The 27,498-nt window shown below is 41.3% G+C and overlaps 1 protein-coding gene across 4 annotated transcripts; it reads left to right on the plus strand.

The window, feature by feature from the left end:
* Positions 1–26,950, plus strand: EEF2K (eukaryotic elongation factor 2 kinase). 4 transcript variants are annotated; one of them, XM_040078735.2, is made up of 19 exons: positions 1–132; positions 4,151–4,472; positions 6,242–6,292; positions 8,009–8,109; positions 9,645–9,705; positions 10,524–10,561; positions 12,709–12,880; positions 13,998–14,147; positions 15,665–15,797; positions 16,476–16,603; positions 17,022–17,223; positions 17,507–17,559; positions 18,286–18,363; positions 19,154–19,216; positions 20,444–20,578; positions 21,527–21,715; positions 22,089–22,213; positions 22,781–22,959; positions 23,950–26,950. In XM_040078735.2, the coding sequence occupies exons 2-19, from the start codon at positions 4,230–4,232 to the stop codon at positions 24,057–24,059; spliced, it is 2,211 nt and encodes a 736-aa protein (XP_039934669.1). In that variant the 5' UTR covers positions 1–132; positions 4,151–4,229; the 3' UTR covers positions 24,060–26,950. The 4 variants fall into 4 exon arrangements, with proteins under 4 accessions (XP_039934669.1, XP_039934672.1, XP_039934671.1 ...); XM_040078738.2 differs by lacking the exon at positions 19,154–19,216; XM_040078737.2 differs by lacking the exon at positions 6,242–6,292.
* Positions 26,951–27,498: the final 548 nt, after the last annotated feature.

Consider the following 27,498-nt stretch of genomic DNA (forward strand, 5'->3'; position numbering starts at 1 on the left):
CTCCCCTCAGCGGGGCGGCTTCTCCTCCCTCCGCCCGCCTTCCCTCAGCGGGCCGGCGGCTGCTACCGGCTCCGGTTGTGGTGGGATTGCTCCGGACCGGTTTGCGCGGCGGATCTGGGTTCTCCTAACCCGGTAGGTGCTGTCGCGGTGCGGGGCCTGACCCGGCGGCGGTGGGAAGCTGCTTCAGCGCCGCCTGCGGCGGGAAGGGCGTTTTTAATCGCGGAAAACGATCATCACTGGGGTAGTCAGAGCCTGCGAAAGGCCGGCGGGCAAGCTTCTGTGCGGGCCCAAAAATAACCTGATTTGTGGTATTGGGCAGCAGTGCCGTGCTCGCACCTGAAGATTGGCGTTTCGTCCATTTATGTTTCCACCATAGTGCGCATAATTTGGTGCCTGCGCTTAAAAGTGTCAGGTGCTGTCTGTGACCGTGGGACAGCTGCTGTGTGCGGGGCTGACCGCGACTGAGTCCGCCCTGACAGCCTGGGACTGCTCCAGGACCGTTCGTGTTTGGAGAATTCTTCAAATACCCGAATGCGCATAAAGCATGGAGTTAATTAGCAACGTGGAGTACTGAGCAAATGCTTACGAAAAGTCAGCGATAGGTAGTTGTGCAGAGTATTTAAAGCCAGTTGAAATAGCAGGTCTGTTAATGGCAATGGAAGGATATTTTAGTTATCTTGGAAGTTCCTCTCCTGTCCTTTTCAACCCCGGTGTTTTGGATATTCTTAACGTAGTGTTTATTTGCGTGTTTGGCAGCAGGGTGGACTTGACTCGTAAGGGCTGTTCTGGTGCCTCGCTGCCTGCAGCTCTAAAAGCTATTTGTGTATTTGAAGCCATGCTGTTTCCTTGCACAGGATTTTGTCTCAAATGCTTCATACTCTGAGCCGGTGCAGCTGAACTCACCCTTTGCTTAATGAATTTTGCATTGTTGCTCTCTAACACTCAGACGAATAAAATTATTAACTCAGCTGTGCTTGCAGGCAAACTGAATGGGATTTGTGCCCTGGTGTTTTGCAGTAGCGATACACTGGAAGGAACCTGTGTTAAAGGCTTCGCATTAGAAATCTGTCTTTGGTAAGACAAGGTTTTCAAAGATAGACAGTGAGTTGAGATATCTCTGGGGTTTTTTATCTTGTTTTTTGTCACAGCTCTTACCTAGACTCACTGAACCTGTTTCCTTGCAGTGTGGGGTGCAGATGAGAATAGACATTTGCTTTGCAGGGATCAGTTGGGTGTTTGGAAAGCACAGTAGTTCTGTAATATGCTGCAGGACATTAACGTGGCTAGTGGGGTTGTTCTGGACAAGTTTACATAGATTTGGGTCTGTAGCTCATAAAGGTGGTAATTCTTTTTACTGTGCATAGTCTGTATTTGCTTAGGTTAAATTTTGAATCTGTACTTTAAATAAATGTTCATCTGAAAGGTGACCTCTCTTTTAAGAAAAAACTGTTCCTCTTACAGGTATCCTGTTAAATGGCTTTAAGTGATGTGGTATTAAACCAAAGGGATTTAGTATTATACTAGGGAGAGCTGGGTCATGCTTGCTTTAATGCTTCTCCACCAGACAAGCTGGGACTTCTTTTACAGTGCAGCTCCTGCCCCCCCTGCCCTATGTTAAAGAGTTTCAGGGGATTGTGTCTGAGCTGAAGCAGTGAATTAGAAGCAACTGGAATTGCTCCAGTTCTTTTGCTAAGTGAAGCATGCCTATCCCTCAGCTCTTTGGGATGAATTAAGGCACATTTAGATGCTGAGGCCGCTGTAGAACCTTGGTCAAGAGTCTCACTAAAGCCAGCAGTGCTTTTTAACAATAGATACCTACAAGAAACAAGTCCTGCTTTAACAGCCCTGTGATGTCTCACTAAAGCCAGCAGTGCTTTTTAACAATAGATACCTACAAGAAACAAGTCCTGCTTTAACAGCCCTGTGATGTGAATTTTCCCTGCTGTTTATCTGTGTTCACATATTTGCATGTTTTCCTGGCAGCTCACCTGCCCCTCCTGATCACGGGTCTCTTGGATATAAAGGCAAGAGAAGGAAAAATAGTTGAAACAGGCATTGGAAAAACAAAAATTAATACAGACTTGAGCAGATTAAGAACTGTATTTTAAATTCTCTGCATTTCGAATCACACAGTACAAGGTTGATAAAAAATGGAATAAATTTTCAAAGTGGGTTGGAGTGGGTAGTTAAAATTACAGGTTGTGTGTGATAATGCAGGCTGGTAGGCTTGATTCAGTGCAGTCTTACTCTCCTTGTTGCTTAGCCTTAGTAGTGTTTCTGTAATGGATATTAAAGATTAAATGATCAAAACACAACAGCAGTAGTAACAGAAATTCCTATACAGTACAACTTCGGTGCTATAATGCAAAAGCACAGAATATAAGCCTTGGGATGAAGCTCAGGCTTTTTTATAAGGCTTTTTGTCAAGCAAACTGTGAGGTTTAGAGCAGTGTTTGTGTAGTTCAAAGTGTAGTTATTGAATTCTGCTTTAAAAGGAGCATTTTATGTGAGTATGGTTCTTGGTGCATATATTTCCAAAGTAAACATCACAAGTACTTTACAAGAAATATGGTTCCAAGAAAAACCAAGAGAGTTTTATAAACACCATTAGCTTTAAATAGAAACTGATTTGTGTGGTGATATTTCATTTACACAAGTCACAGAAATCAGAATGTTTGCACTCACTGCTGCACAAACGCACATTCCTGCATTGCTGCTGCATCTCAGACTGTCCTGAACCCCGTGGATCTGCCGGTGTGTGTGACACAGGAGCAGAGGGGGGTGCAGGACAGCGCTTGGGTGTAACGGGGCTGCCCAGTGCTGTGGTATGTCCTGGGTTAGCCACGTCCCTGGAGCATCATTTGACAGCTGCTGGCTGTGTGTGTGACTGGCAGGAGAACCCTCCAGCACTCAATGCACACTGTAAGATGATCGCAGTAAAAATGGCAGTGGCAGCTGAGGACACCTTCCCCTGCCAGGTATGTGCTACTGCCCCTTTCCAGAAGCAACAGCTCGCGCCTGGTCTTTGCTGGAAGAGCAGGTGAGCGCTCCAGAGCTGCTCTGGTGCAAAGGGAGGTGACTTGGCTGAGACCTCCTCCAGCAGTGGTTTTCCAGAGCGGCTGCAGCCTGAGGGAGAGCTGGAGTTACCTGTGTTGCTGGCTGAAGTGTGGGAATGCTGCTGCCCTTAGAAGAGCAGTAACCAACAAGAGAATGTTGCTGGTGGAAGCTGCCACATGTTAAGGCGCTGTTTCTGTGGTGACCAGTCTCTCAGTAACTGGGGAGTGAGGTCTGCAGCTATGAATACTTCTGTAGGAGTGTATTCATCTTCCTGTTTCATGCAGAAAGAAGACTGAAAATGCAAAGGCCTGAGGAGAAACTGTAGAGCAAAACTGAAAACCTTGGTTTGTGGTTTTATTGGACTAGCTGTGTGAAATTCCCCGCTTTTGCTGGTTGGATAAAGAATTAAACAATGTGACGCTTAGAAGTATCTGTTTCAAATTACATCCAGTTGCTCAGCCAGCATCAGGGCCAAATTTTGAATAATCTCACTAATCCTCTATTTTGTACATGCCAGTATTTCCAGAGTATGTGTGTAATCTTCCAACTCTTCCAAGGGCTTTAATCATTCCTCCACCTCATTTTTGTGCAAGATGCTACACTTTCAACATTCTGTGGGCCATTGGCATGTGAGCTAACTTAAACCTTGTGGATGGTGAAAATTTTTCTGTGTTGCTCTTATAACACTCCCTAATTAATTTGACTGATGATTTTTACACAATATCCTTGAAAAGACTTGTCCTGAAAAGATTTGAAAATTTGACTGGGGTGTTCAAGGTAAACTCTCCCAAGTTTCTAAGACAAGTGTTGTGAAATTCAGCATTTCATATAAGGAGGAATAACAACATTTGGAGGAGGAGATACCCAAGGATTGAATAATAAGCTCCTATCTTCTCAGTCCTGTAGCAGTTTAAAACCAGAATGCTTCTTTTCAGCAGCTCTAGCACAATTGTTCAACACTACATGTAGGTACTTGAGGATTACTTTTACAGAGCCAGATGCAAATATATTTCTTTTCTGCCAGTGTGCTGACATCAGTGTCATGCATTAGTCTTTTAATAACCACCTTTTCCTTTTTTCCTCTCTCACCCAGCTTCTTCCCCCTGTTTGCATGTGCTTTGGAGTAGTGGGTGTTGCAGTCCTTGCAGGAGTTAAACCAACCTCCTGCAAACATGGCAGACGAGGACCTTATTTTTCGTATGGAAGGGATTGATAATGCCAGAACGACTCCAGCGGACTCTGGGAATTATCTTGATGCTGATAGTGATGATGAAGACAATTATTTTATCTGTCCAATAACTGATGATCCAGTTTCTAACAAGTCCGCCACTACCAAAGTAGACAATTATTACAGCAACTTAGCAAAAACTGAGCAGTATAGTTCAAGCTCTTCTCCCAGAAGCTTTAGCTTCAAGGTAAGTATTGGCTCGAGTCTTCATTAAGGTTTTGGTTTTACTTAGTTGGCATGAGACATTTTCTAACTGCTTCATCTCTTGTAACTAACACTTTTCAATGGAGATACTCATCTGTTTTTTTCCAGACCTGCAGTTAATTCCATTAAGCCAATAGTCTGACACTGCCATGGAATTGGTTACAGTCCCTTTCAGTTTGGGGGGGGGAATCTTCCTCCACTCCATCCAGGAGAACAATTCACTGCCATTAGGATCAAACCACTTACAATGCAGTATGTTGATTGGGAGATTCAAAAAATAATAAAATTGGTGTAAGAAAAATCGGGGCCTGTCAGAAGATAATTTATCGTGAATTTTGCTAGTCTGTGATGTTTTTAGTTGGACAAATAAAATTGTAAATTATGAAATTGTAAGGGTAAGTTTTTATGTCATAGTTCCTTCTTAGGGAGCTTTTGACGTGTTGGCTTTCGTGCTTGAGCATGAAGTGTCACGCTGGCAGTCGTTCCTGACAGCATACACAAGCAGTATCTGACCTTTTTGAGATGAGCAGCAGTACAGCATTGCAGGAAGGTCAGAGGGGCTCTGGCTGGTGCTTCCTTGGCAGTGTGTCCTTCACTCAGCTCCCTTCACAAAGATCAGGCCAGGCAATGGAGCTTTAAGTGATGTCCACTCTGTAGCTTAGATATTCTAAATAAACAGAGTTTGTGCTAAACTGGCATGTCTCTTAGATTTTCCTATATTTAATGTGTTTTATTAACACATCTCTTATTATAAATATTAACATTTATTTAATAGATACTCTAAAATCTTGGTTATGCCTAATGCATGCTTTAATTGTGAAAAAATATTGGGGGTTATTTCAGTCAGATAAGTGAGTAACACATTGTGAGTGAAGCTGGCTTGTCTCCAGGAAGATTTTGACCAAAGCTAGTTAATAGAAACATTAAAAGGTACATATTCCTAAGGAAGGTGAGGAGCAAAATCTTAGTATAGAAATGGGAGAGATATTGGTGTATGCTAAACTATGCAAGTTAGGACCTGATAGGGAGCTTAGTCTTCATTTGTGTGTGCATTTTAACATGTGTTAAACACTCGTCTCTGGGTCTGCAGTGCAATTTCTGAGTCATATGGTCTGAGATAAAACTGATAAGGACTTCAGAAACTGCAATAATTTCCTCCTTCCTAAGCTGTCATTTTGCTTCCGCAGAATGTTTGTACCCATGTTTTGGTCTCCACAATGTCTAGTTTGGAATTGTAGCTCCTATCACAGATAAATTGCTTTATACTGAGATGTGGAGCAAGCCAGTCTCCATCTCTTGCTGAAGCTGCAGGAATGGTGACTTCCAGCACAAGGAAGCAAACAGCCAGGGCTGACATCCTAAACCCCACAGCCTGGCCTGTCAGTCTGCCTGTCAGACCTCAAAGCTAAAGAAAGCTGGTGTGGGCCATTGATAGTGAGAGGCAGAGCCAGATAGAGAAGTTGCTGTTAACTCTCTGCCTTAAACAGGACTCAGCAATGTTTAATTAGCTAGTTAATAGGCAAGACCCTTTTAATAAATACTTTCCAATAAAAAAATAACCAACTTACCTCAACAGGTTTGTTCACAGGTGTTCTAAGATTGAACATTTGGGAATATGAATTGAAGAGTGGCTTTTAACTGGAAGTTTTTTAGGCTTTTTTTTTTACTAACAAAGAGAACCAAGACTCTTTGTCAATCATTTGTCTTATCACATGTATTTTCCTACTTTCATGTCTCTCATGGATCCTTTAGAATGACACACAACATCGTTCTAAGCATGGCTCTGTGGTTGACCATGGTCGGGTAGGTTAAAAAGAAAATGTCAACACCATATCTAATAGATGCATTATGATTTTTTTTGGTTTGGTTTTGATTTTTTTTTTCCTTTTATGGACTTGGTTTTGTTCATTATTTTATTGTTTGTGAGGACTGATTGCCTCAACCCATAAGAGTCATCAAGTCAAAACTAGAAAGAGGTACCTGTTAAATGAAATAATACCCATCTGTGTTCTCTACCCTGAAATTTCACTGTGTGGCAGCCATATGCCTCCAGCAGGAGAAAAATTGCACTGTTAGCACCATTCCCATGAAATCCAACTAACGTTTGTTTGAAGATGAGGAGACAGCTTTTGTACAAAGCACCTCAAGAGATCAAGTAATTAACTTATTTAAGTTATCATCTAACACGAACACAAATCACTTTTTGGAGAGGGAATCTACTCAAGAACAATTTGGTAGAGCTGATCAGCCAAGCAGTTCTTGTTGCTGTCTCTCCTTATTTCTGTCATAGGTATTTAAGTATTGAAATTCTCAGGTCTGTATGAGCTGTCATTGCATGACCTGAGGCAACTTCATTTTCTTATGAAACACGTAGGAAATCTTTCTCAACATGTCCTTTAAACTTGTTTTCTTTAATGTAGTATTGTTTTCATTTTGTGTTATTATTGACAGAAAGGGGAGCATTTAAATTGTTTGCAAGGTATGCATAGTTAAGGCTGAAATTCAAAATAAACTTTAACATTTAAAGCTTAGCTGCTTCAAAGACTTCCTTGATGCCATTGCTGACGTAAATTGATAGTGTATTTTTTAATTAAAAAAAGACTAATTTTAATTCTTGAAAAAAGAAAATAATCCCAGAATTTTAAAAGTTACTGTTTCTACACACTTGGAGTTCAGTCAGAGAGGCAGTAATAATATCTCAGAGCTCAATACTTCTTTATTGGCAGGGTACAGAGTTCTTTTTCTCCTGTTCACTTTGCAGAAGGCATTTGGCACATCACAAGGTCATATCTCCAGTTTTCTTGGAAATATACAGTGCAAGAGAGGGAGAACAAAATGTTAAAGAGTAAAGCGGCCAAATTGGCTGGTAGAGAGAGACTGTTTGTACCCCAGAAAACTACTTTGGTATTTTACTCTTGACTTGGTGAACATTGAAATAGCTACTTGTCTGGAATTATTATAATAATCAATTTTTACAACACTCTAATTTCTTCTTTCTCATGGTGAGCAGTCTTGGACCCAGGGGTTCACAGAACTTCTTACTTTATCCATATTAATTATATCTTTAAAGGACCTTTTTTTATACTTATGCATGCAAAACCAGCATATGCTGATTGGTATGAAAAGCTAAAAATAAAAAATAAAAAGTGAATTAATATAATCTGGGTGAGCCTTATTGCCATTTGCAGAGCATGTTAGAGATGGCTGCAAATTACCACAGGTTTTGTAAATTGTGTCTGCTATTTACTGTGCCAGATTCTGTTCTCAGTAACTTTACGGTGGTGCAAATTGAGCTGAAATCTGTGCTTTACGTATCTGAGCTGGGTTTCATTATAACTGAAACTGTAAATAGATCAGAGTGGTCTTTGGTACTGCCTGGTCCCTGCTCTGAGCAGTGCTTTTGGGGCTTGTGTAGCTGCACATCTCCATAGCATTGGGGTCCTTAATGTTCTCTAGAAACTGCTGGTTTTGTGAGCTGCTGCTGATTATAAATAAACTGCCAGTCTGTAACTTCTTCAGGAAACCTGGAAACATGCTATTGAGAAAGCCAAGCACATGCCTGATCCCTGGGCAGAATTTCATTTGGAGGACGTTGAGACGGAACGTGCCACTCGTTACAGGTCTGTGGATCTTCCTGCTTTGGGTGCTGATATTAAATAGCACTGCTGGTTTGTGCAAGGGCTGAGTTTGTGTAGTGCGGTGTCAGTGTGCAGTATCTGGCTGAAGAACTTTCATAATGCCCAAAGTGAGTGGATCTTAACTCAGTCTCCTAGGAATATGTAAATACTGCACATCATCAAAAAATAAACTTTTCAGCAAACCATTGTCACACTTTCTCTCCCGTCTAAGCAATATCTAGCACTTTCACTGTTATAGACAGGAAACAGGCTGAAAGTATTTTCTGGTTGATTTATTAATGCCATAAAAGTAATCTAATAAGGAAATTAATCCCAATGAAGAGGCAGCATACTTAGTTTAAATAGTTTGGGAAAGAAACTCCATGACCTTCCCAAAATAGCAGTTTCAGTGTTGCTGGTCCATGCAGTATTGTTGCATGTGGCTGGAATTTAAATGCTTATAAAGCCCAGAATAGCTTAGTGTGGTCTACGTGCTAAAAGGGAGTTTGGCCTGAAACTCTTTTCAGTGCTTTAGCATGAGCTTTGCCAAAATATTTACTCTGCTGACACAGGTTCCTGGGAGGAAGGGTTAGGGGTTAGAGGCCAGTTAATCACCACTTAGCATCAGTGTTTGGGGAGGCCTCCCTTCTAAGCCCCTACCAGTCATGCAGTGCTGCTCTTCCCCATAGACTGCAGATGTCCCTGGTCAGCCACACAGTCCTGAAATACTTTGCATATTTTAAAATAAAAATAAGTGATAATTTTAGTTTAGGGCTGCTCAATATCCCGCTAAAAAGAAACTGCTCTGATACTCCTACTGCAAACTGGGTGATACATAATATATAAGGGAGAATATGGGGTGTCTGCATACATGAATTACTCTGTGCAGGTTGGGGGAACCAGGCTGGAAACAATCATGTGTTGATGACTCAGCTGCTGTGGTTCTCAATTTGGTTTTCACTGTGTTGGGAGTTGAAGGGGTGGGGAGAAACCACAGTCGTACTCTTTGTATTATCACAGGGTTGTGCAGGGACTTGCTCCTCCCTCAGCGCAGTGTTGGGCAGTTCCTGGCCCCACTGCTTCTCACAGCTGGTGCTGCTCACATTCTCCACAGCCCCAAGGCAAATATCCAGCCAGAACCAGGCTTATGCAAGATCAGAGTTGTGGGAGACAACCTGTCCAGTGTGTAGAGCTTGGTGAGGCCCTTTCTGCCCCCAGTGTGCTGCCTGGGCATCACAGAGGAGGTTTGACTTCAAAGCAGAAAAGCCTGATTTGCAGTGTGACAGAGGTTCAGATTCTGCTTTGGAATCTGCTCATTAACAGGAGGGTTCAGTGTCTCTTTAAAGAGCTAAATGTGTTTCTGCTTGCCTGCCCAAAACGAGGAGGGCCAGAATGTAGTGGGATGACTGGAAGCTTTTGTGTGGGAGTGGCAGCAGCACTTTCCAGAGTCAGTCGCAGATAAGGAAGGATAGGTGCTGGAAATGGGAGGATTTGGGTTTCCTTTGCATTTTTCTGAAACGTATCTCTTGATTTTGCAGGTACAATGCAGTTACTGGGGACTGGGTTGAAGATGAAGTCCTTATCAAGATGGCTTCTCAAGTAAGATCACACTGTCCTTCATGTTTACTAACAGCAAGTTTGTGATTTCCTTTCTGTTTCTGAATAGTGGCAGCAAGATGTTTTCCTCGTAGAAATGTTGAAGTCTCAGTGTAATTCTTTTCTTCTCTCTTTTTGTTTGTATCCTTCTCTCCAGAATACAGTAGAAAATGGAGTCAGACCTTCCCTGTCAGCAACATGAGGCATTTGTTCCATTCCCAGTGATTTCCTCTCCATGTCACCCCTCCCATTTCCTTCTGGCATAATTTCTCTGCCTGGCAGTAGTTCTACTATTTTGTGTGCTCCCAAATAATTTCTGTTCTTAGAATGAAAACCAACTCAATTTTCTGTATGTGAGTGTAGGAGGCACTGCCATTTCCCAGTTAAGTCCTGGGGCTGGTTGTGTGTTGGGGTTGCCTTGCTCTGTGCTGCTGACCGAGTGTCTGGGGTCTGGGGAGATGATGCTCTCTTTGGCACTCCTATACAGAGGCCTAAATGCAGAGAGTATGAGGTCTGTGAAGCTTCTTTAGGCGCTCACACAGAGCTGACTGCCAGCTGTGAAGAGAATCTAAATATCTTGTTACCATTTCTTCTCCGTGGGATATTGGCCGGGGGAGTTTATCCAGATGCCTTTTCCCCTGATACCTACTTAGACTACCAGTGGATTTTCACTTTTCCTTGAGGAGATATTTTTATTGAGTCTGTGTGAAAACTTTTTTCTGAATAGTATAAATGGGAAGTCACGGTTGTGTCTCTTATTGGTCAAAAATCAACTTTGTGGAAATGGCAACACTGGGTTTTTGTTTTCTTCTTTTCCCCAGCCTTTTGGCCGTGGAGCAATGCGAGAGTGTTTCAGAACGTGAGTATCTGCCCACTTCACCTTTGTTGGCCACCTTGCAGTATTTTTTTCTGTGGTGACTGGAATGTCACTTAGATGTAGTGGAAACTGTGTAAAGCTTGATTCCTTTCTAAAAGGCTTTGATGAGGGTTTATCCCTGTTTGTGTGACTCCACCTGCCGGGAGTGGGGTTCAGAAATGAGAATGTTGTCTGAATGTTCTACTTCAACCATCCCCAGGAGACAAAATATTCATGAAAGGATAGTAACAGCCACTTAATTTCTGTGTTCCTTGTGTGCTGAAATATCTTAAAATTTGATATGAGGTCATAGGTGTGTGCAGCCTGGAGACCAACTTGAGGCCTATAGTTAGGCAGAGAAAAGAGAAAGAAAGAAAGAATATTTGAATGGTGGAGTCTCAACTGGAAAAACCTCCATTGGTGAGGAAGGCTATCCTCCTAGAGTTTACTTTGGATCACATATACCAGAGTAGTGTTCTGAGCAAGGCAGAACTTGAATGCTAACAGTTGTGCTTCCCAGAAGGATGAAGTGGGGGAAGACAGAGGAGGAGCTTTGCCTTCCTTGGAAAGTGTTACCGAATGTTATTGTGGGGATCAGCATCCAGCTGTAAGTTGGTGTGTACTAAGAGATTACCCCACCCCTTTCAGGCTCTGGAAACAAATGTTTCCTGGAAAATGTCCGTATGTATGTTTAGAAACATTCCCCCTTCTTCCCATTTGTGGAATCCAGAGAAATTGCACTTTGTGTGTGGTTTCAGCTCTGGAAAGATAGACACTCCTGAAAGACGGAAATGGGATGTTTTGAACTTCAGCAAAAATGAAGAAAAGTAATCCCTCAGTGCTCCAGTTTAGCATTATTCAGTATCAGTTCATGCTGGTGACTCTGGGAAGCCAGCTGGAGACAGTAGTGAATGAAGCCTAGGAAGTAACAAATCTCAGCCTGCTGATACTGCTTTTAGTTCTTGTTACTTCCCAAACTCCCTATTACACAATATTTTGAGTCATGCCATAAACAGAAATTTGTTAGCAGTTTTGCCTTAACCTCTGATACTAAAAAAGCATAACTTGAATGTCAGCTTCCTACTGCTGGGTTTCCCATATGTGTCAGTGGTACAGTGATATTTCCCACCTGGAGCTCTCTCGAAGATTTTTTAACTCTGCAAGTGTTTAGTTAAGACAGTGACAGCATAAGCTGCCCATGGCTCAAGGAACCAGTGTGAGGATATTGACTTCAGAAAAGCATGAGCTGGCTTGTTTTATGCAGAGGAGGGTGTTCCTTCAAGAACTGGGAAGGTTTGGGATCTGACTGAAATTCCTACCTCATTTCCTTGTTAGTTCTTTCCAAGGCCTCTGTTGCAGTGACTGTGTGCCCATTCCTGCAGGAGGCAGCATGAAATTACTTTGCCTGTAGAGTGTCCCCTGTACCAAGACCTCTGCACTGAGGTCTTGGCAGGGAGAGGAAGGGAAGGAGGGGGAACAGTTGAGAGTTTGAGTGCTACTATTAATTAAAGCACCTGCTTAATGCATTTGTTGTCAGCCAGCAGATCCTTTCTCATTGAAGTTTTCCTGTGCTACACACTACCACCCCCCTGCCCCAGCCCCCCTGCTTTGGAGGGATCTGTGGATTAAAGATTTGCTCATCAATAAAAGGGAAAAGCTGCATCATGAGATGTCAGGTGCATTTTCCTGCTGGGAGTATGTGGGATACTGAGCAGTCACTGCTGTGTGTTGAGAAGCAGCAGATCGCTTTTATCCAAGGAGTGGTTTCTCAGTTCATGTTTGAAAGGCCACTCCCTGTTCATTTCTGCAGAAAATAATTGTTGACATTGGAACGGTTTGTTGACAAGGCACCAACCCTTCATACTCCAGGTTTGAGAGGGACAGGAAGGGAAAGGGATTGAGAAAGGGAGAAAGTTCAGAGCACAGGTAGCTGCAGCTAAACCAGTTTGGCACATCCCAGCCAGTCCCATGGGATGTTTCATTTTCCCTTTTCTCTTTCCTGTGCTTCACGTTTCAGGTAGAATACCTGGTAAATGACTGAGGGTGATTCTCATCTTGGGGCCTGGCTCTGTCCATGGAGGCAAGGAAATAGGAAAGATTGAATTAAAATCCTTGAGTTTCCTTTCACCAGCGATTGATTTGTCTTTCAGAAAAAAGCTGTCCAACTTCTTACACACTCAGAACTGGAAAGGTGCCTATAATTATGTTGCCAAGCAATACATAGAGAGTGTGAGCAGGGATGTTTATTTTGAGGATGTTCGACTGCAGATGGAAGCAAAACTCTGGGGAGAAGAGTACAACCGGCACAAGCCACCAAAACAGGTGCATTCAAAGATCTTACTAAGCAAAAATACAATATTGTTCTTCTTTTGGGTTAGTTTTCAGACATAATTCAGAGGGAATTACTTGTTCACATTCTATCACATTTAAATGCTTGGATAGATTCTTTTGCCTCTCTGTGTTTTCTGTTAAATAATAGCTGATTTTGAGTGGCATAAATACAGAAATTGCTTTATAATTCCAGGACTAGGGGCTGTGTATTTGTGAATGTCTGACTGTCCTCAGCTGTTGACTGAAAACCAAAATGATATGATATTTGTATTGCTCTCTTTGATGTGTGCCCAGCTGCTTTTGTGATAACCAGAGATATCACAGAATTTATTGCCAGCAGCAGTCTCAGCAAGCACTTAACTGTTAGTGCTCCTGGAAGATAGATGCTTAAATCTTGCACACCCATACAAACATCAACAACTAGCATTGATTTTTGAGAAGAGCTGGAAACCTGCTGGAAGCCTTAGCAATTTTAATGGCCAAAACAAGTGGCTTTAATATTTGCATTGCCTCCCATATGAGGGTTAGTTAATAACTACCTGGTTCATAACAAAATAGTGAGGTCTGTAGTGAAGCATGAAGAAAGAAATCTACAAATCTAGGAGTTTTAAATGCCATGTTGGAGAAAATATATAAGTAGAGTGAGAGTTGTGATGGTTTCTGCTTTAGGAATGTGTGTGGGACAGGGGGAGAAGGTGAGGCAGGATAGAGAGATATCTGAACAGAAGATACCCTAAGCCCTTCTCTGAAAATGCATTTCTTTGAGCTGTGCAGTAGTGACTGTATGTTGTGCTCTCTGGGTGCAGACTCTTTGCTGAGTACTTTTAAGGTACCCGCATGATAAAACGGAAAGTCAGCACTTGCTAAGAAGTTTTTCAGAGGGGTTTGTTGCAGAAGTGAGCTGTTTTGGAGTGACTACTTTTAATGGAATTCTTCCAATAACTCAAGAAGCACATGACTGTTCCCCCACCCCCTCATTACACAGAAGGATCTTTGCAATTGTTGAGATTCTTGCATTGGGAAAGTTTTCACAGCTGGAGGATTCACACACACTTTGATCTGAAGACAGTATTCTGTTAGTCATTGTTTATCTTCCTCCCCTCCCCAGGTGGATATAGTGCAGACCTGTATTATCGAAATGAAGAACAGGCCTGGAAAGCCTCTCTTTCATCTGGAACATTACATTGAGGGCAAATACATCAAATACAACTCAAATTCTGGATTTGTGCGAGACGACAACATTCGTCTGACTCCACAAGTGAGGCTTTGTTTCATGCTTTCCATGGAGACCGCTGCAGGGAAATTCTGGGCTCTCTCCAGAGGTCTTGCATTACTGCCAAGAAAGGGAACTGCAGGCTCTGCAGTACAATGCCAGATTAATTTCTCTGTTTGCAGCTTGTCTGCCCCTTACTTGGGGCCTGCTCTTTCAAGTGCTGAGTGCTTCTTTATTGGATTTCAGTTGATTACAGTTGAGTTGAACGGGGTTAATACTGTTAATACTCTTTGGAAACCTTAAGCCCTTTGACTTTAATTATAACTGCAGGCATCAAAATATTTCAAACTTTCTTCAAACTGAGGCAGTGAGAGAGAGATCTTATGCACTATGTACTGAATAGTCTTTCGGTGCCTCATGTAATACACAAGAGGTGGCTGGTATCCAGTTTATTTAAATAAATTTAGTCTATTTGCATATAAAAATGCAGGTTTTTCCAGCTGCAGCCTCTGAATAGCTGACTCTGAGACTACATATAGAAATACAAGTACAGATTTCTCATTATTCTAGAATCTTGCAAAATAAAATTAAAATACTACTGAAAAATGCAAAGTGGTCAACATAACAAAGAAGTATTTTACTGGGCCTTGAGAGTTTTGTTCTTTACATTTTTCCCCACTATTTTTAAAGTATTTGTCATGAGGCTTAATGTAAGCAGAGAATTTATGTTCTGGGCTGTCGTTTGTGCACTGAATCAGTGCTGTGCTTTCATGGGTTGGGAACAAAATGTTCCCTGGTATTTGCTGCAGTTGAAATGTTTGTCTATCACCACCAGTCACCTCCCCCAGGCCTGGCAACGCTTTTTTGTAAGCCTTCCCAGAAGATTCCTAATATCTCAGCTTTATTCTAAGGAGAAGGGCTTTTTATACCTGATTCTTGAAATGTGTTTTTTCGAGAGCAGAAATGTACATTTCATTATCTGGTACACAAATGTAGACACAGAGCAGTTGTTCAGGGGGGTCACTCAAAGGGGAAGAAGAATTTGTGGGGATGCTCACTCACATTTATTGATGGGGCTTTTTTCCAAACTGTGGCAGAGCTAATGCTTGTTGGCAGAAGGAAGCAGTGTCCCAGAGATGCAGAGCTTGCAGATTCACAGGCACAGCCAGAATTTTCATACAGAAGTCATTCTGCACCGGCGTCAGAGCCCACTGTTGTTCCCTCTGCCAGCCAGCTCCTCACTCCCTAAGGTGAAGACTGTAGTGGAAAACCATCTCTAGTACAAAAATGAGGAGTTAAGCAATCTCTTTCCTCTACTTGCACCCACTGCTGCTTTTCACCCTGCCTCTTTTAGCCTCTCTGTGAGTTGGGGCAGGTTGGAGAGACAGGATACTACATGCTTTTAGTCTCTCTTGCTGCTTTCATCATGATGTTTGTACCAGTTATATTTCACTGTTAGGGTTATCAGTCTTCCTTTCCCATTTATAATAGGGGAATATGTGTTGCAGTTTTCAGTAGACGAAGGGAGAGTGTTCTCAGATATCTTCTGTGGTTCTTTCCAGGCCTTCAGTCACTTCACCTTCGAGCGCTCAGGACACCAGCTCATTGTTGTTGATATCCAGGGAGTTGGAGATCTTTACACGGACCCTCAGATCCATACGGAGAGTGGTACAGATTTTGGAGATGGCAACCTAGGTAAAATCAATTATTTTGTTTCACTAAGTGGTGCTTCTCTTTTCTTTCCAGCTCTGCTGAGTAGCCACTGCACTGGGTGAGCTGACACATTTCTGAGGGTCATGCAAACAGCTGGGGAAATCCTATTGTAAGGAGTCCTGTACAGGCCAGCTGTCATATAAGGGCAGTCTGAAAATGAGAGCTGATCTTGGCTCATGTCTCCTGGCCTACTCCTAAACAAGTAATGTAGTTAAGTAGTTTCTACAATGTGAAACAATAATCATGGCCTTTGATTTCCTTGCCACATTGCAGGAATGGATACAGCTGAATGCAGAGGATGGGCACCAAGTGTCTTTGAAGTTCCAAGTGTCTATACGTGAAGTTGTTCATAGGACACTGCAAGTTTTGTAAGCAGGATCAAATTTAGGCACATTTCTCAGTGATGCAGTTGGATTAGGTTTTTGTTGTATCTTGTTCATACATAGCTTTCCAAGATTTTTGACACTTCTTTCGCTCTCTCATGCAGAGGAAGTGAAAAGCTCTTACAGGTGTTGAAATGGAAGTGGGTGAGGCTGTGTGTGCTACAAAGCAATTTCTCCCTCATTTTTAGGAGGAGCTTTGGGACTTTCAGCTTTTAATAAGTAAATTGTAATATAAAATTTGAGTAAACCCTTTCTTAACTTTTTTTTAATGCTTTAGGTGTTCGAGGTATGGCCTTGTTCTTTCATTCTCATTTCTGCAACAACATCTGCAAAAGCATGGGGCTTGCACCATTTGATCTCTCATCCAAAGAGAAAGATGCCTTGGATTATAATAAAAAATTGCTTGTAAGTGTTTGATGAAAAATTGTAAGTAAGCTACAGCTTTAATTATCTGAGAACCTTGTAACACATTGTATGTATATTTGGGACCACTTAGATCTTTGAATGCTGAAATCATTTATAAGTTTTGGCTCTCACAAACCTGATTTGATGCTTGTTGTAAACTGATCTCAGTTTCAGGTGATTTTGGTGGGAATGGGACTTGATGTAACACTTGAAGAGAAACTCAGTCCTAGACAAAACTCTCTCTGACAGTAGAAATGTCAGGGTTTGATATTTTGTTGTGTAGAACTTTTCAAAGCAAATACTTCTGTATACATGTATATATTTACAGAGGACTCCTAATAAACATTCACATTGGCTTGTATAACGTGTAGAATATACAGCAGGATTATTGACAGGACTTTCTCATTGATTTGCCAAGGAATCTGCTCAAACAATTCTCCGTGGCACAGAAGAGAAATGTGGCAGCAGCCGGGTGAGGACGGTGTCTGGGAGTCGGCCGCCGCTGCTCTTCCGCCTGTCTGAAAACTCTGGGGATGAAAGCATGAGTGATGTGGCATTTGACTCCCTGCCCTGCTCTCCCTCCTCTGCAACCCCTCACAGCCACAAGGTGGACATGCTCAGTGAGTGAGCCTCATACGCCTCCTCTGGGGGGTTCCTGAACCTTGGAGTTGTCTTACTTTGCTTTTGTCTTACTTTGCTTCTAAGCACAACAGCATTGAATTAGTCCAGAACAGTTGTTTCTAATGCTTCTCTTTGAGCAGAAATAAAACTGAAAGTACTTCTATGTAGATAATTAACACACAGATGCTTCTGTGAATAAACAGCAATAAAATGGTGATATCTAGAGCTTTTTCCTCAAGCGTGTTATCCTTATAATAACAGCAAATATTTTTTTGCTCCTAGATTGGCCTGTGTTCAGTGAAGTAGATAATTTGGATCAGCTTGACAACAAAAGGGTGAGTGTCTTTCCAACAGAAAATGAGGTTGCAGTTGCCTGATGAAATGCGTATTTGTAGGACTTCCCAAAGGTTTTGTTCAGTAAAAGCACATAAAGGTGCTCTGCCTATTTCTGTTGCTGCGATCATGCTACCTCTGTGCATTTGTTGTTTCTAGTAAAGGAAGAATATTTTATCTTAATATTTCATTATTTTGCCACCAGAAATTTATTTGCATCTGGTGTATTTTAACAGGTACTTAAAGCACGTGCCTGTTCCCCTGCCTGCATGTTGTGTCTTGGGCACTTGTGCCAACTGCTGTGGTGTGAATGCTAAAGAATCCCTATGGATTCTGCATATACCATGGGTACCATGGGATATTAGAGAACCTTGCCTGGGGGGATGCAAGAAGTTTGCAATGGGCATTTTCCAGTGCTGGGCTTTAATGCCAGGGGCTGTCAGTTACTGGTTTATCACTGAAGCTGAAAATTAGTGGATTCTTGATTTGATAAAATGTAAAAGTCCTTGAGTTGTTTTAATTAACGTAAGGGAGAAGACAATCTTAGACCCCACTTTATGTATCATTAAGTCCTGCTCCTTCTGACTGAGGTAGCACAATCATTTTCATCCAGTATAACCATCCAGTGTTTTTCATCAAACCAGCAAAAGGTTTGCTCTGTGAGAAATGTCAAGCAGAGGTCCTTACAAAGTGTAATGCTAATGCTGTTCTGTTCTTGACGTCTGTAGGATTTTGAAAATGGTGGAGACAGTGGATATCCCAGTGAAAAGAGAAGTGAGACAGAAGATCTGGATCACAGAGAGAGGGTATGAACCTGACTGGTATAGCAGAATTGGGCCTGTTCCTACTTTGGTTTTGTAGAAGAATCTGGTTTTTTTTATCCTTCCTGATCTAGATCTGATCCTGATCTAGACTTTGAAAACAGAGGAAATAATGAAATTTCCCCATGTTGCAAAATTACTCATTCATATTGAGAATGACAGTTTGGCAGGAGAAAGATTATTTTTAATGAGTAGCTTAATTTCAAATACCTTATTTGGTTAGATGTTGTTGTGTGGGTTTTTTAAATATTGTGTATTGCATTTAGATGTAGCCATCTTCTTGTCATGTGGAATCCATGAATATGATCTGCTTTCAGACTTGTTTATCCTCTCTACTTTGTATGGTTTGAAACATTACAGAACTTAACATTGTTGTCAGGTAATAATATGGAGCTTTAGAATTCCTAGGAGTTAGTTGGTTACTCCTCTAAAATACAAATTCTTAAATAAATGCTTTTTGACCTGGTGATCTTAATTAGAAGACAGGAAAGAGAATACTGCTTCCAAAGATACCACTCCTTTTGTCACCTCCTTGTGGCAAGGTGTTTGTCATGGCATCTCCAGCTTACAGGGTGAAAGCCCATGTGTGCCGAGTTCTTTATCATTTTTGGTATGCTGCTTAATATATTGTGATGTCACTGGAAGAAAAGTATCCAGTGGAAAGAGTTTTGGTCATTGTCACTATTAATTCTGCAGGGTAGGAATAGTCTAGAGGCATAACTGGCACACATCACTTGCTGCAGGTTGAATGATGCAAATCTTTACATTAACGTAGGGCCATTCAAACAACAACCGGAGGCAGGAGTCTGATGAAGACAGTTTGGGAAGCTCTGCAAGGGTAAATAAAGCAGAAATATTCACAGACTGAGTTTGCTGCTCTGCTTGTCCTTTGTTCCACTGATCTGCCACCTAACCACATCACTAAACCAGATGCTGGTTTTCCTTTTCAGCTACAGAAAATGTTTATTAATATCGACTTACCACTCTGTTATTTCCTTTTATGTTTTGTCTTTATTTCTCATTAAAGTACTGTGAAACAAATTGTCACCTCAGTAGCTGACCTCTGTCATAAGTTAGTGATTATGCATGGGTTTCTCCCTTGAAAACAAAATAACAGCTCTGTGAAATTTTTTTTTTGCCTAAATAAATTATATTTCCTTTCTGCACCTTATTTTTGGAATTGCATCCTGTCTGTGGTTGTATGATTTCTTAAAAACATGCAGTGTTTGAAACAGATACACAGTGAAGATACCTGCTGTCACCTAACTGAGTTAGGAAGGGCCAGACCTTGTATGCTTTTACAAAATATAACTGTGATAATTGGTCTTGGGCATAAACTTAAATAACTACTGTGAAAGGAAAGAAAAAACAGAGTTTCGACAACAATTAATAATCTATCTAGATCCAATTTTCATAATTTCCTTTTATTTTATATTCCTGTTTCATAAAATTGAAACAGCTTTAACAGACTGAAGTTCTGTGGCAGTAGCCTTTCCTGTTGTGTTTTCCCTGTGTACCTGTAAAGGCCTTAATTATGATAGGATTATTTTCAGCTACTGTTTCCCACCAATCCATTATGTTCAAAAATTTCTTCATTTGGGTTGCTTCTCCTGAGAAATGCCAGTGCATGTATCTGCCTGTAATCTTCTGCATTGTTACATGTCATTGTTCTAGAATGCAAGCTGCATTTAAAGTGTTGTGAACTGAAATTCTGAACAGAAAAGTACGGGTTTCATTTTTTTTTCTTGTGCATGGAAAACTTCAGTGCTTGCAGTGCAACTATTCAGTTGCATATTTTTGTAAGTAACTTGTTCTAATTCAGAACTTTGAGATGATTCTTCAAAGTGATGATGTTTGGATTAGAAATGGAGGGGTTTGCTCCATTCCTTTAATGAAGAATAATAACCATTTATTCAGATACTAACCTGACTTTTGAAAGCTGTTTTCAAATACAGTATTTACTACTAAGTAACAATATTAATAGAGGCTTTGATTCCTGGATGGTAATCCATATGGATAGGAATTCTAATTTTGAATATAAGTAATAGTATATTTCATATTTCAGATCAGTGTGGAGAAATGGAATCTTTACAACTCTTCCAGAGTCCACATCCACAGACCGTCCTGTGTTGCCCAAGAAATTCAGAGGCTCAATGCACTAGAACTTGAAAAGAAAATTGGGAAGTCAGTCCTTGGAAAGGTAGGATGGGTCTGCTGGTACTGTTTTATCCAACAAGAAACATCTTGTATTTATTACTTACATAGAGGTGTTGCCCTGCTTGCCTTTATTTGTGCAGTTGAAAATAACACATCTATACCTTTTTGTCACCTACCCATGTTGTATAAGGGACATCTGAGTTCAGGAACCCATGAATCCCATCTGCTTTTAGCCTTGCAGCATTTGGGCTCCTCTGGGAAGAACCCTGCTGTTGCTAGTCTGCCTTTCCAGAGGTGTCACCCAGAGAAGATACAGTGGGATGAGTGTGGTGTGCCTGACTCACATACCTTGCACACAGGCAAAGCTCCTGAAAACTGGTGGCATGGACTGACTCTTTTTACTCCAGACTAGTCCAGATAATGGAAATGTGAATTAAGTTTGCGGTTATGTATGGCCTTAAGTCCACTCCTATAACATGATGTAAATCTTTCTGAACATCCTGGAGGCCTTAGGTGTTTCGAGTCTTTTGGTGTGGGCAGAAACCTATTTTTCACAGAAACATTTAGGTTGGAGCTCATAGATCATCAAGTCCAACCTCTGACCAATCATCACCTTTTCAACCAGACCATAACACTCAATGCCATATCCAGTTGTTTCTTGAACACCTTCAGGAACAGTGATTCCACCACTTCCCTGGGCAGTCCATTCCAATGTTTCACAACCCTTCCCATGAAGAAGTTCTTCCCAATGTCCAAACTGAACATCCCCTGGTGCAGCTTGAGGCGATGTCCTCTCATCCTGTCACCAGCTGCTGGGAGATGATGCTGAGCCCCACCTCACTAGAACCTCCTTTCAGATAATTGGAGAGAGTACTAAGGCTTCCCCTGAGCCTCCTGTTACTCCAGGACACTTGGTAAAGTATGAGCAGAGGGGTTTTGAGGGGTCAGATCCCTACATCATTCTGCATCTCTCCTGTGCAATTGTGTCCAGGTTCACCTGGCCATGGTTCGCTATCACGAAGCCGGGCGCTTCTGCGAGAAGGACAAGGAATGGGACCAGGAGTCAGCCCTGTTCCACCTGGAGCACGCTGCAGACTGTGGGGAGCTGGAAGCCATCGTTGGGTTAGGCCTCATGTGCTCTCAGCTGCCACATCACATTCTTTCCGAGGTCACTCTCGAGGTATGGAAAATGCTAAAAAAACAGAATTGTGATCCATTGTAAAAATAACATAAGAATAGCAGGAAACAGACAAAACAAAAACTGTAGTTAGGTGTTCTGGAGGCTCTTCAGAGAAAATAGATTACCTGTAATTTAGGATTTGGACAAAAGAGCAAAAAACAATGCCTCTTTTTGGTTTTGCCAACAAGTTACTGCATGCCTTTGGGAAGCTTTGGAAGCCATCTTCACTGTTCAGCTGCTTTGTTTCTTGTGGCTCTGCCAGTTTCTCGGGCATACTAAATACCTGCTGACTTTGGGAAACTGCATTTAATGTTAGAGGGATGAAGGGATGGTTTTAGAAACATGCATTTTAAAGGTTTTGTTCCTTTACTAGGATACAAAGGAGAACAGAAATAAAGGATTTAATTATTTGCTGAGAGCAGCAGAAGCTGGAGACAGGCCTTCCATGATTCTGGTAGCAAGAGCATATGATACAGGTGTCAATCTGGGTGCAGACAGGTACTGTGCATGGCTGAGTAAGTTAACTTGGTGGTACTTCACTGAGGCAAGGCTGGGGCAATGGTTTTTCTGCTTTTGTATTTTAGCATGTCTTTGTTACTTACATGAGTTTTGTGTTTTGCAGAACAGTGATAGTCTTTAAATTTCTCACTGTCAAATAACATTAGACTTCTAATTGAAGTTCACTGAGTGTTCTCAGTGTGCAAAATATCTGATTTTAAAGTATTTATAAAAGACTCTGCAACTTCAGTTTTTTTCTAAATTGGTTACTCTCACAAATATAAATGCCAGACCAAAACCGTATAACTGGTAGTGAAGCTTGGATGCTGGAGTTCAGCAAAACACTTCAGTCTGATACTTTCTCCTGTAATTCCTGCATAAAGTGACCCCAGCCTCATTTTGTAGTGACCTAATGCTGCAGTGCAGTTACTGAGTCTCCATGAGAACATTTGCTTTCTTGGAGAGAAAGGCTCTGAGAAGCCAGTACAAAATTGGATGCTGAATCTCCAATGCAAAGTACATTTGTTTCCTAAGGGAACCATCTTCAAGCATTATTTTTAACTTCAGAGCCCAGGATTGGAAGGAGGCACTGCACTGGTACAACACGGCACTGAACATGACCGAGTGTGATGAGGGAGGTGAATATGATGGCACTCAGGATGAGCCCCGGTATCTGCTCCTGGCCAGGGAAGCAGAGATGTTAATGATGGGAGGGTTCAACCTGGATAAGGATCCACAGAGATCAGGTGAGGCCTTGTTTTGTTTCAGTTATCTATAATCTTGCTTTTCCTTCCTTTCTCCCCCAGCATGTACCCCAAAAATAGATTTCTTGCTTCAGCTGTTACAAAACATAGAGAGGGGCAATACCTTCAGATTTAATGGCACTGGGTGTAACAAGGCTGGTAACAGTGAGAGATCTTGGCAGGGACAGGGTAGTGGGTGGTGCCAGGTCCAATCTGTGACACACTGAGTCACTGCCAGGCAACCTTCACTCCCTCTGAGGTCGCTCTTCTGGGTCACTCCCCTGAGCTGCAGGTTGCTGCTTGTAATTTGAATTACACCCATGACTCCCAGGCCCTACACAACAATCTCTTAGTTGCTGTGTAACCTACATGCTAGACACTGTTACCATAGTTTTTCTGAGCCTTTTGATTTTCTTAAATGGAGACAGATCTTTTTAGTTATTGTGCAATATTAAGAGCAGTTTTCTATCTTTCTCACAGATGTAACATAAACAAATCCTTTGTTTGCATATTTCTAATCTGAAAACAATTGTAACTGACAGTTGGTCTGGCCACTGAGGCTGAGGGGTGGAAACCCCAAAAAGCCAATCTTCTGCTAGACCCACAAATGTATAAAAAGTAAAAAAATAAACAAAGGGGCCTCTTCTTCTTTCAGCTCTCTCAGCTGTGAGCTGGGATCAGAAGGACCTCTGCGAAAATCTCTTGTCCGTGTGTGACTGCTTTGTGTGTCTCGGTGACAGGACACCTGTCTTGGGGGGCTCCTGAGGGCTGGTCCTGTTTCCAGTCCTTCCAAATACATTGGAAGGGTAACTTTCAACTTGGAGAGCAGAGGGCAGAACCCCACCTGCCGTAACTCTGACACTGTTAAAACACACCCATACATCCGGCTCTGCAGTTTGACCTCAGTTTCTCCCTTTCTCCTTTATTTGCTTCAGGCTAAAGCCATATTCTTTTTTCATTCTGTCAACATAACTGATGCTGTTTCCTCTCTAGGTGAGCTTTACACAGAAGCAGCAGAAGCAGCCATGGAAGCCATGAAGGGCAGGCTGGCAAATCAATACTACCAAAAAGCAGAAGAGGCTTGGGCGATGATGGAAGAATGACACTGAAATGAAGCAGTTCCTGTATATAAATTTTTTATAGGCTTGCTGCATTTGCAGCTAAAAAGATGTATTTTTATGTGGAGTTGCTGGGTTGTTTTGGTTTTTTTTTAATTTTAGTTTTATCACTTTTTTTAAGGGTAGAAATTTAAATAGGAGTAGTAATGTGGGTGCCATAGCATACTTCTGTTTGTGTTTTAAAGCTGTAATACACACACACTTGGAACTTTTGTACACTTTTTTTACTGTTAGAACTGAGTGGCCTAGTTTTTTTGACAAAAGAAAATGAGGCCTTATTGTTTAGGTTTTACATGTCCTGTTTTTTACACAGCAAATGATCAGTGTTTACATTTTTCTTCTCCTCCCCATAAACAGAAAATATTTTCCTAAATTCTCAGCATTTCTTCATCGTTATTGGTGTATCTCACCAAATTTGAACATGAATGTAAATCTTCTGTTTATGGATGTTAATTACATATTACTGATGTTAATAAGTAGTCCCTTTCTATTTTGCTGACATTGTTGGACACTCGAATGAATTTCAGATGGAATCCTTAGTTTGGGGAGGGATAGGGGAGATGATTCAGATTGGTGGTGAGGGTATTCAGGGTGGAATGTTTTACTCATTACCAGCATCGCATATTATACCGTTACAAAATCCTTCATGTTCCTGATGAGGTGAGGCATACAGCTACCTCTCTCATTTTCACATTTTGCACCATATTAAAGTTTAGTTGTATAAGATTCTACTGATCTTATATTTGTCCAATCATGTACAGTAGCGAGATTTGTAATATATGGGTAATTTGAAGTTAGTTTTAGTGGCATCTCAAATCTCAGTGAAGCTAGATCATCTCACTTAAAATGTGAAGTTATTTTCCACTATTTCCAGATGGATGTTTGAAGAGGTTAGGAGATGTTGATTGACCTGTTTCTATGTACAGAAAACAATTTATATGGTTTAATTATATTTTAAAATGGTATTTTATCTGCAAATGGCGTTTAGAGAAGAGTTTCTGGTTAGAAAGGGAAAATAGTATTACCCTCAAACACTTGAATTTGTGTCCTCTTTGCCTAATCCTAAGCAGTGAGGGGAGGACAAATACCTGGTGGTGGTTGAATTATCACTGCCTAGAGATAAGTTCCTTCAAATCCAGTCTTTTATTCCAAAGCTGCTGTGCCACCTCTGTGGATAGTACAGAAGCTGTTCCTATTCCTTGGTTGTGGCTAACAGTCATTTTGCCTTGGCCTTGTAGTCTCCTGAGGCCAACTGATGGGCACAAGGGGCAGCCCCTGTGAAGTGCTGATGACCTGGAATGCTCACCTCTTCAGCCAAGCTCTTAAAAGCAGACTGTGAGATGATGCAGGATTGATTAGGGTTTCTTGCATGCATAGCCAAGGGACATTAATTTCTTGTAAAATGCAGAAACTCTGCAAAGAACAGAAATCAGTTCTTCCTTTCCTGTGCGAGTGCCTGTCACTGGAATCAAATTGTGCTCCCATTTTCTCTTTTTTATGGCGAGTGGATCTTGAATTGCTGTTTAGACAGTATCCAGGGGTGATGTCAATAACAACTGCCACCATCTGAAAGAAGTGAACTCCTGGTGGTTAAGGGAGGATTTGAATCTTTCCTAGGAGTGAAGGGAAAGTTACCCTTGGATGTTGTGCTTCTGGCTGGTGCTGTAACCACCAGGCAGTTGTAGCTGTGAGCAGCTTTTTGACAAATGGCAACATGTTTTTGCTGTCGATTGCAGGGGTTGTGGGAAAGTAGTGCCCATGGCCTTTTTCTTTCTTGTTTTGGATGAGGGGGAAGCTCTTCACCCGATAATGGAGGAATGTCTCGTTTCTAGATCTCAGTTGGTCTTAGGTAGTGAGGTACTAAAATGAACAGATTTTTGGACCGAATATTTTTTGTACCTGACGTGCTGAAATAGAACCAGAGGACTGCAATTCAGATGAATGTTTTCAGTGCCTGTCCAAAGTTCTGCTTTAGATGCCTAAAGCCTCTCTGGGATGATGTGGCCTTTTTTGTTATTTCAGTTCATAGCATTAAGGTATCAGCTGTCAATGAAAGGTGAAGCCACTCACCTCTCAAGACAGTCAAATAGTCTGTTTTGTGCAGAACCTGTACAGTACAGGGACAACAGCAAAATCAGACAAAAGGATTTATTTCCCTCAATAGGGTGTTGATGCCAAATCTTTTTCCTTGAGAAGGAAGCATGTGTGACAACACCACTAACCACATAGGGAGGAGATTGAAAATGCCTGTCCAAAATGTGCATGCAAAAGAGTAATTGTTGACACTTTTTGGTGTAGTTTAATTTGCTAAATTCAGTAGTTGCTAAAGTTGCTGACAGCTCTGTGTAGATCTGGTATGTAAGTGTGCACACAACTCCATGCAAAAATTATTATGGTTAATTCTTTGTTTGCAAATACTTCTTTTTGGTGATGAAGACTACCTTCTGTCCTAAGGTGTATCAGATGATTTAGCCATACAATAAATGGGACTGTCAATAATATGAAAATGAAAATTGTTTACAGAAATATTCACAACTTATTCTGTGACATTCTTTTGAAGGGAAAATCTGTATATTTTAAAGACTTTTGCGATGATACTGCTTTAAGCTGTATTTTTAATCTATTCACAATGAATAAGTAAAAAATCTGTATTTTTAAAAAATGTGAAAATAAATCTGAGGCTCATCCTGCCAGAACTTAACCTGGGTTCAGTGTTTCCAGATGTCAGTGGGAATATTGCTTGGGTAAGGACAGTGAGATGGAAGCCTTTGTTTGTATGTCAGACAAGCAGATACTGCCTGCCTGCATCACTTGGTCCTCTCATTCACTTTGTCTGGGTTCATTCTGGCTAGTCAATAAAATTGTTCTTTATATCACTTTTCTCAGTAGAGTTTTACTTATTGCTTGTGGGCGTTTGCATTTGGTTTTTGGTTTTTTTCTTTATAAATTGCCAAAATTCAATCCTACTATTGCAAGCTTCCAGAAACCCACTCTGTTTTCATTCTCTTTCAACAGTCAGAAGTAACTAACTGGGAGGAAATTGTTAGATGTGTAGCAACAAAATCTGGTTTCCTCCAGAAAACAAAATGGTTGATGTGCCCTCTGATGTGCTCTGTGCTTCCCTTTCTGTGCCAGAATAATCTGTTTGATACAGATACAAGCCCTTTCAAACTGTTAAAAAGGGAGCTCTTGTTGCTTTTTTATTGAGACAGGTGCAGCTTCTTATACCTGTGTCCTTTAAACAATGTGAAATTATCCTCTAGCAAAGGCACTATGAAATAGCAGAATTTCCTAACAAAAAAGCACCATCTGGGCCTCTGCACTGTAGAATCACTAAGAAGAAAAATGGTGATATTTGGCACTGCTCTAGCTTTATAGCCTGTGTAGTTTTTAGATGTAGCTGCTGTCACAGAGATGGAGAGTT

Source organism: Hirundo rustica, chromosome 15, assembly GCF_015227805.2.
Source record: "Hirundo rustica isolate bHirRus1 chromosome 15, bHirRus1.pri.v3, whole genome shotgun sequence".
NCBI classification, from domain to species: domain Eukaryota; kingdom Metazoa; phylum Chordata; class Aves; order Passeriformes; family Hirundinidae; genus Hirundo; species Hirundo rustica.

Coding starts and splice junctions, on each gene's coding strand:
- EEF2K (XM_040078735.2), top strand. CDS start 4,230: ATGGCAGACGAGGACCTTATTTTTCGTATGGAAGGGATTGATAATGCC. Junction 14,148..15,664: donor ACATTCGTCTGACTCCACAA/GTGAGGCTTTGT, acceptor GGTTCTTTCCAG/GCCTTCAGTCACTTCACCTT. Junction 15,798..16,475: donor TTTTGGAGATGGCAACCTAG/GTAAAATCAATT, acceptor TTAATGCTTTAG/GTGTTCGAGGTATGGCCTTG.